A 13,185-nucleotide genomic window follows, 5' to 3' on the forward strand; every position below is an offset into this window, starting at 1 on the left:
ATATCTGGTGCATTTTGCAAGTTTTAAAGATGAAAGGATTTGATATAAAGAGGATCAAAACAAAATGAGGGATTATGTAGCTTATTAAGCAGAAGATACAAACATTTCCTGCCAAGTGTATTCTGGGAAAACTTTTAATGACTGTTGCAAACAAAATGCATTCTGGGAAACACATTTTGTTTGCTGTCAGTCTGTAGGGCATAAAAGGAAATCAGTTTTTTGTTTTGCATTTCAAGCTTTTTCCTACCCATTTAATGTTGGGTTTTTTAAAAAAAAATTTTATAAGGTTAAACTGCATAGGGAGAAATAGTTTTGTGTTACTAGAAATTCCTTTTTGCCATTTTCAATTTAGAGTTTGATGTCATTTAGGAAATGTGTTGATTAGGTGCTTTTACAATATTAGGGAAGGTGTTTTAAGGCTGGCTTCCCTGCAATCACGGATCATGAATCAATTCCAAAAAGATTTTTTTAAAAACATTTCCGTATTAAGTATTAAGGGAGATAGTTTTATCACATTGTAATAAGTTTAAGAGTTATTACTTGTTACTCTATGTCATAGTGATTATAATTCTGCTTTTTTTTCTACAATGTACTGTAAAACGCTTGAAATTTGTGTTGTCATAATTTCCCAAATGTCTGTCAAAAAGAGAGTATTTTTCTTTATTTGCATATTCATGAAATTTTTTTTTCTGTGACATCAGAATGTGCTACATTGACATATTATACCAAATAAATATTCCAGGCTTCCTAGGATAACTTATAATGAAACAGTTTTATTTGTTCTGTCATTGACATGTTTTTATTGAACAAATATTTGCAGAAATATTTGCCCATTTGTTCATTACATGCATATTTGAGAGCATATTGCAATGGCACTATTGACAGCCAGGGTAAAAAAGTAATGTCTTTTATTGACAACAATAATATTTTTCACTGTGTAGTGTTTCGGTGTTTTATTAGCCATGTTTGCCAATGGAAAAACTCGGGTTGTAAGATTGATGAATATTGGCGGGCGCCTGTGTGGGCACAGGCGCAAAGGGGTATATATTATTGCCCACATACAAGACCCCCTAACTGAATGATTGTCATCAAGATTGTTCTAGTTGTGTCGCCTCTACGGAGTAGTGGCGACATATAGGGATCACTTCTCCGTCGTCTGTCTGTCCGTCTGTCTGTCTGTCTGTCTGTCTGTCTGTCTGTCTGTCTGTCCGTCTGTCCGTCCGTCCGTCACAAAACTTGTCCGGACTACTCCTCATAAACTGCTGGTGCAATTTCATCCAAACTTTACAGGAATGATCAGTACCAAGTCTAGTTGTGCATATTGTCAGGATTTTCCGGTTCAATGATTTTTGTCAGAGTTATGGCCCTTTAATAATTTTTGATTTTAAAGTTTGTCCGGACTACTTCTCTTATACCACTAATGCAATTTCAATGAAACTTTACAGGATTGATCTGTAGCTCAAGTCCTTGCGCATATTGCACGGGTTTTACGGTTGAATGATTTTTGGCCGAGTTATGGCCCTTTGATAAAAAGGTTTCTTTTTCTGTGTGTTGCCAGATACACAAAAGCTTGTCCGGACTACTCCTCATAAACTACTGGTGCAATTTCATCCAAACTTTACAGGAATGATCAGTACCAAGTCTAGTTGTGCATATTGTCAGCATTTTCCGGTTCAATGATTTTTGTTTGAGTTATGGCCCTTTAATAATTTTTATTTTTAAAGTTTGTCCAGACTACTTCTCTTATACCACTTATGCAATTTCAATGAAACTTTACAGGATTGATCTGTAGCTCAAGTCCTTGTGCATATTGCACGGGTTTTCCGGTTGAATGATTTTTGGCTGAGTTATGGCCCTTTGATAAAAAGGTGTTTCTTTCTGTGTGTTGCCAGATACGCACAAGCTTGTCCGGACTACTCCTCATAAACTACTGGTGCAATTTTATCCAAACTTTACAGGGATGATCAGTACAAAGTGGTTAGTCTAGTTGTGCACTGTCCGTCTGTCTGTCCGTCTGTCACAAAATTTGTCCCAACATGAAATTGGCCATCATGAGGCGACACATGTGATTACTGATCGCTCTTGTTTATATCAGTATTTTGTGATTTGATAATTTGCTGCTTTAAGCAGAATTGTGGCACTTTGTTTTTTTTTCATATATGTAATATTGGCACATATTGCCACAATTACGAAAATAATTGTGTAAAATTTGAAATACAAAAATTATTTGAGTAAAATTTGAATTTATACAAATATTTATGCAATATTGGCAGAAACCCTGGTTTTGTGACAGTTTGGACACATGTTTCTAATGTGGTTTTATTTAACTAGAATATACAACGTAATTTAAATTGCATTAGAAAAAATTATGCCATGTACCAGCTGAGACAGATTTTGATATTTGGAACATTATAAGCATTGAGATTTTTGTTACTTCAAGTCATTTGGTTATAAAAAAAGCACCCTTTTAATTTCATCTTTACATTATGATACATTTTGAACTGTCAACAATAAGAAATACATTCAAATTAATATTTTGTTCCTGTCTGTGGCTCACAAATCAGAAATATGTATAATGAAAAACATCTAAAAGAATGTCAGATAATTGTCAACAAATATCTGCAGAATTGAAAGGCTTGTTTCCATGTAAAGAATTTCAGCAGGCATTATTAAAATGCTGTTTACTGTTTTTACTGATTAGCCCATTTGGAAATGTATTTCTACAGACTTGATATGCAGGTTTAAGTTGTTAAGGCAATATATTTATTTTCTGCAATAATTTTTTGGAATGAAGACTATGATAATGTCTTAATGTACTTTTTCATCAGCCACTGATATCAGGTATAAAGTTGACCCTCAAACATATGTCAGATATTTTTTCTTGCATATTCTACCATATTCCATTATATTTTGTATACCTTTACCTTCATAAAATAATTTTCCATGGAAATTTATGTCATTACACCCATAATTATTTTCTAACAACAGTACATTGAAATTACAGCTTTATTCATAACAGTAAAATTAAGTCATCCTAAGCGTGCCATTGTACAGCACGCGACTCATCTGGACCCCATGCCAGATGAAATTTCTGGCATGGGTAAAACTAAGGAAACGCCAGTCTGAATACACTGGAAAAACTGGTTACTACTGGTTCAGAATACTGGAATATTAGTATGTATAGTCTGCTAGTATATGACTGAAATTCTGATAAGATTGCAACAAGCCAAATAACTATCTTGCTAATTTCTGTGTTAATTTAAGACTTTATTTATTTTTAAACTGAATGAGTGCTCCCAAGTCCAAAAGAGGTCTAAATCCTTTATATAAAATAGGACTAAATCCTTTAATGTAAAGTCAGAAGAGAAAACTCGGTTAGAGAAACGTTTGCATTAAAAAAAAATATATAGGTATGTCTCGTGACCAGTGGTAACGGAGATGCTGTATATTAGTTAGAATAAGAAAATAATACTTGTAAATGTAAATGTATGTTATCGTCATTTTTCTCTGTCCTTGTCTCCTTGTGTCTCAGTGTTTCAGCTTACATTCGTACTATATACAGAATATATATATCTAATATTTTTTTTAATTCCCGCGTGTACAGATATTATGCAAATTTTGAAGCACAGCATAATGGTTACATATTCTCATGTTTATTATTCAGACGACCATTCCCGTGTTGTATTGACGACCAACACAAACGTGTCTGGCGCAGATTACATCAACGCAAGCACAATCGTAAGTATATTTACGTTGACTCTGCAAGAAAAATACAACTATTATCTGAGGACACAATAAAACGTGACATGAATATTTATATGTTAAAAAAGAATAAATATTATTTAATTTATTTAACATGAAGAAATCTAGTTTTGCTCTAATTTTGACATTGAGCACCTTTCTCAATATCAGAAGTTCTTTTATTAAAGTCATTCACAGAACAATCCTTATGTTAACAAATCCATACAGAGTGAACAGGTTTGACATATTCAGCTGCTAAGGTTCTAGTATTTTAATTTGAATTTTGCTAAATTAACAATGACCCTATTGTTGTGGTCATAATTTGATCAGCATGTTGAACGCCTACAGTGGGACATGTTTTTGGTGACATTAAGATTGTGTCTTGTTTCTTAGAGGTGTTGCTGTAAAGAGTTTATGGCTATGTAGATGCCAGCTTTGTAGAGGTTACACTGTATTTTGTAAGGATATTATTTGTAGCAGATTTAACATGAACTTTGTCACATTTACAGACGGATCATGACCCACGGAACCCGGCGTATGTTGCAACCCAGGGCCCCTTGCCACACACTGTCGCAGATTTCTGGCAGGTATGAAATATAATGTTATTTATATCTATAAAAAATCTTATTTCAGGACAGAAAAGATCACAACGTATCAGCACAGCAAAGAAATTACTTGGGCAGAAATGTTTTTGCTTGCAGTATGTGTCTGAAAACTGGTTAAGAGGAATATTTTAGTGAAAACATATTGATTACAAAGTTTTGCATTCTTTCTGAAACGTATTCAAACAATAATGGCAAAAAAAACAAAAAAAAAAACAATTATTTGAATGTTTAAACAAATATGATATGTTTACAAAAAGAAATCTAATGTAAAAAATTCCAAAAAAAAGAGACAAATCTCAATGTACTCTTTGCTGTTGAAAACATTTGATTCACATGCTGTTCTCCAGACTGTCATTCAATTCTTTTAGAAAGTTCCATCTGACACTGAAACATGGGCTGAGGAAATCGTATATTCATAATAATTGGGTTTTTTTCTTCCTTTTCCACATGGAATAAAGTGACAAGAAATAGGAATCTAAAAAAAAAAAAAAGAAAAAAAAAATATATGTATCAGTTTTAAGATAATGTATATCACTCACTGTTCATTATCCATTTTATATCACTCATTGTGTACCACTCATTGTATATCACTCATTGTATATCACCCATTGTATATCACTCATTGTATATCACCCATTGTATATCACTCATTGTATATCACCCATTTTGTACCACTCCTTGTGTACTACATTTGTACTCATTGTACATCACCCATTGTTAATTACTCAGTATATATCACCCCTTATAAATCACTAATGATCCATCACTTAATGTTTATCAGTATATATCACCCCTTATAAATCACTAATGATCCATCACTTAATGTTTATCAGTATATATCACCCCTTATAAATCACTAATGATCCATCACTTAATGTTTATCAGTATATATCACTCCTTATAAATCACTAATGATCCATCACTTAATGTTTATCAGTATGTATCACTCCTTATAAATCACTAATGATCCATCACTTTATGTTTATCAGTATATATCACTCCTTATAAATCACTAATGATCCATCACTTAATGTTTACCAGTATTTATCACTCCTTATAAATCACTAATGATCCATCACTTAATGTTTATTACACAGTATATATCAAACATTATAAATATCTCATTGTAAATTACTCAATAAATACAATATGAAAAAAAAAATGATCTAGTCATAAAATATGTACACATTTTATATTATAGATGGTATGGGAACAAGGAAGCGTTGTGATTGTAATGTTGACCAAGTTAACGGAGAATGGTGAAGCCAAATGTCACAGATACTGGCCAGACGAGGGTAGCGACCTTTACCATATATACGAGGTACGGGGACAGTAACAATATAAGAAACTTCAACTTTTAACTATTTCAATATAATACTATACTCAAAGTTTCAACCTGTGCTTTTTTGGGGAATTTTTTTTCGTAATTTGCCAAAGAAAAATGTTTTTACACTTATATTGTGAAAAAAACACACAATATGCTTTGAACTTTCTGAAGTTTCCTACATATTCATCGGCCTCTTTGACTGAGTTGTTACGGTTTCCTTCTTTTAATCAAGTACACTTACACTTAAATCTTTTAAGACTCCAAGCTGACCGAAATAATGCGCCATAATATATAAATTAAAATTTCCCTTTTTTAGATTACAATAATTTTGTTTAATTTTCATAAAGTTTTAATAAAAAGGTATTTTTTATGTAGCAAACATTGGGTGCCTCCTTAAAAAATAATTAAACTGGAAATATAATCTTTTTTAATTACATGTATAAATTACCGTTTTTATAAAAAAAGCTTAGATTACTATGAAGAATATTACTATAAAGAATATGGAGTGAATCCATTAATTTATTTGGTTAAAATTAGTCGAGCAAACACTGTAAAGGTCAACTGGCAATTTTCTGCTTAACAGGTGCACTTCTTAATATTATTGTCATTAAAAAAAAAGGGAAATTTTAATTTTGATTAATATTTGTTTTTAAGGGAGATAAATAAATAAGCAAACTTGAAGATAAATTTCTTTGAAATGACCTGATTTTTTAATAGATGAGCCACTAATGCTTTTAGATTTTCTTTCTTTAACTCTTAAATTCTGATTAAGCTATTCCGTACAATTTCTAAGTTTGCATAAAAATTAAAACATATAGGAAGAGTGCTTCTTAAACATCAATTACAACTGTTGTATTTTTCTCTGTAATAAACAATAATTAATATTTAATGATAAGGTTGAACTCAGGTTAAGGGAGTTGTATGAAATATTTTGTAGACTGATTATAGCTTTGAATGAAATTTGATCAGAGGTCTCATCTGTACATAAAAAAATTCATTATTGAATATTTGTCATTGGTTTTATATTCTAGTGGAATAGTTATTTAAGGGAAAATTTATTTGAAGTGGATATTAAAAGTTGAGAAGGTTTGATACATTAATGAATAGAAAAAAAATAGTTAAGACAAGAACAAACATTACTCTACTCATTCTGAGTAATGGACTTGCCCTGTTTTGAATTTGGAACAGTTCATTTTGTAATATAAAGGGGGGGAGGGGGGGGGGTGACATAAATATGTGAAATGTTGTTAGAATATAATTCAAATTCTGATGTGACTTAAGAAAATGAAAACAATGTAAGAGATTTCAAGAATTTGGCAACCAAATTGTTTATATTCTGGTCAGACTGCATGAATGTTCAAGCTGGCCTGGTTAAATACTGGTGGTGAAGGCACATCAATATTGTAACCTGCATTATAAAAGGTTAAAGTATGATCCCCATGTTGACTTCTCCATAACAATTATTGGAAATAATAAATGAAAATTGCATAATATGAGTTTTAGAAATTGAGTGATAATGAACAAGACTGTGGCATATTTTGCTATTAGTTTGTGTTCTTCAAGTAATTAAATTACTTTGGTAAACACAGTTGTGGTAAATTAATTGCACACTAAAATGGAGTCTTATTACATAAAAATTCAACTATATTTTAGATTTTTATGTTTTGAACACACCAGGTACATCTTGTATCGGAGCATATCTGGTGTGAGGATTACCTTGTGAGGAGCTTCTACTTGAAGAACCTGCAGACCGGAGAGACTCGTACCGTTACCCAGTTCCACTTTCTGACCTGGCCGGACCTTGGCGTACCTGGATCCATCAAAGCTCTTCTAGATTTTAGAAGGTAAAGAAACTGTGTGCTTTGTGTTGTGGCACTGTACATTGTGGTGGAAAGGTTGAAAACAACATGATAAAGTCACTGCAATGTAATATGTAATATTGTTATAGTTGACTTATTGCATGAAAGTCACTTTGATTCAACATTTAGAACAAATTTGGTGTTTTGTAAAATACAAGGCATGATAGATGTTAATGATTAAACGGTAAAGTCACAATGTTGTAACTTGAACTTTGATAACAATTAATATTTCAGACCATTTCATCCAATTTTTTAAGACAACCATGTCAGTATTCAGCATTGATAGCATGTTTAATATTCATTCTTTTTCTGTATGTTTCAGACTGTTTCTTAGAAAGTTATTCAATCTCAAACACTTTTTTGCTGTTAAATCTTTCCTCTGTTGTAATAACTTACTTAATTAGAAGAGTTTTCAATATATATCGAAATTTATTGCCATAGTTCTGGAAGTGTACTCTATTTTTGTTTGTATTTAGTAAAAAAAAATATATAGAGGATATTTGTTTAGTTCAGTGTAAGATCGGAATATATTTCACCGAGTGAGCACCAAAAGGTATATTTCACGAGTGGCGCAGCCACGAGTGAAATATGAACTTTTGGTTTTCACAAGGTGAAATATATTACAATCTTACACTAAACAAAACAAATTTTCTTTTTATTACATGCAAAGAAACGTTTTAAAAAGACATTTAACCTAATACTGAATGAAAAGGGCGCCAAATAATAATACAACGTGACGTCATTTACGACGTCACGTCATTAAGTTGGTACCCAGTACTGTGCACGCTGGTATTTCACTGAAACAACGTAAGGGGCTTAAATTCAAAACAGTGAAATTATCAAAGTGGTAATTTCATTGTTTCAAACAGTGAAATTACCAGTTTTATATCACTGATATATTTCTATAAACCACCGAAAAGCATGTAATAAATATAATTATGTCATTGACAAACACTTTCAGATAATTCTTGCCCAACAAAACATGAATCAAGTCGCAGAATTTTCTGCAGAGTTGCCACTTGTTAGATATAATTGTCACATGAAGAAAAATATTTAATATTATAAATGTTTCCAGAGATATTTAATATGAATTGTACGTGAAACCCTAGATGTTGAACTAGATTTTATGGCAACGATAATGAGAGTAGAGAAATATTGAAATCGAAGAATTGGCGTAGAAATGAGAGTGATATATTAAATGAAATATACGCAGGTGAAATACAATTATTTGAGATGAATTTTTTCTGACTTGGAACAAAATCTATAATAATTCTCATTAAAAGTATTTTGTAAGGTTTCTGCTATCACTCACTCTGCTGTGTATAATATTGAGACAATTTTTTTTTTTATATACAAATGTTGTTGGGGTTTTGGATGTTTTATTTTCATTGTTCACAAAAGTTACTTAAAGAAGTATAAAATCTAAGGACAGCAGCTGTTAACAGTTTTATTATAATAATTGGTATTTGTAAAGAAATCAAATCCACAAGGAAGTAAAGTTGTTAAGATGTGTAGTTCAGACTCTACAACAAGAAATTACAATACCAATAATGTTTTTTCCACAAGTCGGCTAGTCTTTGCAAAAACACATATACCATAGTTGAAATCTTCTTCCATGTGTGTTTAAACATGACCCTGGGGTTGCTAAAGTCATATATTTTAAGGATGTTTTTTTATTATTTGTTGGTTTTTTGTTTTTGTTTGGGGACATTTTTTTTAAATTTCAAGCTTGTGTTTTTTGGGAGGTGGGGGACATTTTCTTTTAATTTACAAGGTTGTACTATTTGTCCTTAAAAAGTCTTTAAAACATCCTTAGAAGTCTGTAGGAATCTTGTCAGAAATATAAAAGAACTTAACTAAATTAACAAGTTCAATCTATGCCACTTTATAAGGATAGCGGATACATTATCTCAATTTAATGAAAAATTACTACTTTTCAGAAATCTCTAGACCTACCAGTAAAAATTAGGTGTTTTTTTTCCCCCCAAAGATTAAGGATGTCTCTACTGGGTTGTGCTTGAAAATGAATCTGTTCAAAATAGATTTGTGTCAACATATTTCAAATGTTACAGAGCTGCATTTCCGATGAATAGAAAGAAATACTTTAACCCTCTTTAGAAGTGGTGACACTCCTTTCTTGAAAAAAAAAACACACACCAGAAAAAACAATTTCCAAGAGATGTGTTTTAGAGAGAAATTTGTAAGGGAAATTGAGAAGTGAAAGGGAAGAATTGGTGACGAGAAGAAGGTTGTTAAAGCACTCAATATACGGGAGATGATTCGAGGAGAATGGTGGGTGATTAGTCATAGATAGTATAAATCCTGATGGATTTGGACCGAAATCATGTATGTGCCGCGCATACAAGATCACGGCTTATGTTGGGAAGAAAACTGAAAATCAGCATGTAGCTCATTCAATCCAATTTAGGTTGTCTTAAGAGATGTTTCATTAGGTAAGGCGGCGGTTGAGATCACAGACTGGTGGATTGCGTTGCCGATCCTTTCCGTTGATTGATTTTTTTATCAAAATCATTCTCAAAAGTAATGTTTTTCCTATAATCAATAAACTAATGCAGATTTATTTATTTTTGCAGAGTTTTTCTTTCGCAGTCGTTAGGACTGATTCAGCCCGTTAGACGTTAAATAGAGTGTTGAGATAAGGGTTTTATAGTCTTACGTAAAATGTTGATTGATCTTCACTGAAATGAACGTGCAGTGTGACCATGCCACTGCGGAATAAAGAAGAATATTATTATACTAAGTTCTTTCTCTTTTTTTTCTGACATGCATTATGGTGAGCTAACTTAGGGGACTATTTAGTTAAAGTTTGAAATCATAATCAGAAATAAAAAGAAAATAAATAAAACCATTAGATGTGTCACTCACTAACTATTACTTGCCTCTCACTGCTACATGTGGGTTTGACTCCTTGCAGAGACTTTTGACTCTTTCATGTGCGGAAGCTATCCGGATAGCTTATTGCAGGTTGTTGCATGGTTCTACAGTTAAAGCATGGAATTATTCACAGTATTCACAGACTAGTACCTGATAGTTCTCTGCTACTTATATAGCTGGAAAAGAAATATTTGTTAATGTGAGAGGTACATTAGTAATTCATTCTGGTCATGTTTAGCTTCACTAAGCCTCAGTAAATTAAAAGAATTCCAGTAACCTTCACTAATAAAACTATATAGAGACATGACTCCCATTTATTCTTCATAGCCTAATTATTTTATAGCTACAAATAACAGGTTGTCTAACAGTTTGCCGTTACCATAGCTACAGATTTATCCGCAAGATTCCTAATTAATGATAAAAACAATCAATGCATTCCACTTACGGGCGCTATCAGAAAATCTTAATCTATAAAAGGCATTGACGACTCGTAGCTCTATCAGTTGCCCAATCAGAATTAATGTTCAATAGTCATTTGAATGTAATGTATTGCGAGATCCTCTAGTTATACATTTTGTGATACTGATGTAGTATTTAAATAAAATATACATCCAGGTTGCAGACAGAGAAAGGCTTTACTAATTGGAAACTTGAGATTACTTCATGTATATAAATTTGTCTGAAATACGAGGTTCTGTCCTCGTAATTCAAGGAATTTCATTGTGTTAAGAAATTTAACTAGGTCATCTGGTCTGTAACTGCACCATATTGTAAGAGAAGGTGAAAACAAAATCAGATGATTCTTTTTTCTCGACCAAAGAGAGAATTCTGCTGAAATGTGACTCACTGCGTAACTTTGAAAAACATTACTTTTACTATTATTATTTATTTTAATACACATGCTTTTTAACAAGATTTTTAATAGATAAGGTTTTAACCCTGATAAGAATAACTGTATTTTACAGGCAGTAAATATCAGTTTTCAAATCTTTGTGATTTAGCAAAAATTTGTTTACTGTCAGATGCTTTATTTAAGCATTTTGATTTCAAAATCCCTCAAATTAAAATGGTCAAGTCCAAATTCAGAGCAGGACATGTCTATTATTAAAATTTAGGGCAGAAAACATTTAGAAATAAGAGATTCAGTTTTTTTGACTGGAAGTTGCTGTAAATTTTTGTCCATCTTGTGCATAAAATGCAGAACAGAATGATGTTTTTAAATGCCTAAAAATGAAATGAAAGTATTACACTTATGTATCATTTTGCCATACAATGTTTAAATATTGTTTTACTAATGGAACCACTGTATAAAGTTAAGGTGAATTATTCAATGTAATGAATAAATAGATGAATGAGAAATTTGATCATTAAATAATGAAAAAAAAAGGCTTTTATGGTATATTGAAAATTTCCGCCTGTAGTCAATACCAATGCATGATTAATGGAAATGCATTTGCAACATATTGAATTTTACCCTATATCTTTCATTACGACCCTGTGTGAATTTGCCGGTAGTAAAAAATGGAACGTAACATTATTCAATAATTCTTTAATGTGCCCTGCACCGAAATTAATGACCCAAACAACAACTCTGCTTAATATCGATTTAAAATAAATCGGGGTACTGAATAATTTCCTATAATAAATCTGTTGACTATAATCAATATTCCGTTGAGCCTGAGTCCCCAATTAACAGCATCCCCCCAACACACACACGTCCCCTCGTTCCACTTTTCATTTACGCTTGTTATTTTATGATTACAGGGAGCATGGGAGCAATAGGTTATTGATTGCTAATGATTTGGTAATTGTACTGTTAATTGTAATAAACAGTGTTAACTGCAACAGAAAATTACATCTGCTAGAAAACTGTATGTTAATGTTATATGTTAGTTATAAGGGCTCGGAAATGAGGTGATTGAAACCTAACTCACTGTTGTTAGGAATGAGTCAGAATTGTTGAAACTTAAAGTGTTAAATTTCATGAATTTTTAGCTCCTTTTTTTTTCTTTTTTCTCTTTTTTTAATTAAATTTTTTTCCATGGAAAGATATCAAATTTCTTTCCAAGACACACGTTAGTTAGTTTGTATTATTAAATTGTTAACATTATCCTCTGAGATCTTTTCAATCTGGAATTCTATTTAATCGTTAATTTTGTCTTTGGGTTTTTAGATTAATATCATGAAGTTATGACTTTTGACATGAAGAATAGAGAAGATGTCATATATTGTTAAGTTATGATTTTTCATTGTGAACGTGGTTATACAAATGAAGTCATGAATTCTTCGTTGTTTTCTATGCCAAGAAAAATGTTTGTTTTAAACCCTTGAAGCTATAATGATCTTGCTTACGGCCAGGCTAGCCAGTACTTTAGTGCAGTCTGGCAAATTAATTGTGTAATGAATTGGTTCAGATTTTGATTTTGGAAGAGTCTATTCAAAGTTTAAGGGATTTAAATTACAAAATTTTAGCTAACATATTACAGTAAAGAGCCTCAGGTAAGACTGCAAAGTCGGATCACTTTCTGTTTTAGTAGGTTAAGGGTTAATAACATACATGTATTTTATTCTTAAAATGCCTGTAAGTTACAATGGACTAATCCATTGTCAAAAGCAGGACAAGTTCATTATCCAAATTAAGGGGGGGATCGGAGATAATGTCTGGGGTTTTTTTTCTTCAAAAATTATTAAATAATATTTTAACATTTAAAATATCGTAATATATAGAGGATATTCAAGTTTTTTCTATAAATACATG

The 13,185-nt window shown here is 31.7% G+C and overlaps 1 protein-coding gene across 3 annotated transcripts in view; it reads left to right on the plus strand.

Moving 5' to 3' along the window:
* LOC132720954 (receptor-type tyrosine-protein phosphatase N2-like) overlaps positions 1–13,185 on the plus strand; it is a 147,727-nt gene that overhangs the window by 113,687 nt on the left and 20,855 nt on the right. For all 3 annotated transcript variants that reach the window (XM_060705200.1, XM_060705202.1, XM_060705201.1), the window contains 4 exons: positions 3,665–3,738; positions 4,251–4,328; positions 5,548–5,667; positions 7,351–7,517. In XM_060705200.1, the coding sequence (XP_060561183.1) occupies positions 3,665–3,738; positions 4,251–4,328; positions 5,548–5,667; positions 7,351–7,517 (439 nt within the window). The remainder of the gene's footprint in view (positions 1–3,664; positions 3,739–4,250; positions 4,329–5,547; positions 5,668–7,350; positions 7,518–13,185) is intronic.

Source organism: Ruditapes philippinarum, unplaced genomic scaffold, assembly GCF_026571515.1.
Source record: "Ruditapes philippinarum isolate M1 unplaced genomic scaffold, ASM2657151v2 ctg145_1_1_1_1, whole genome shotgun sequence".
Taxonomy (NCBI): Eukaryota; Metazoa; Mollusca; class Bivalvia; order Venerida; family Veneridae; genus Ruditapes; species Ruditapes philippinarum.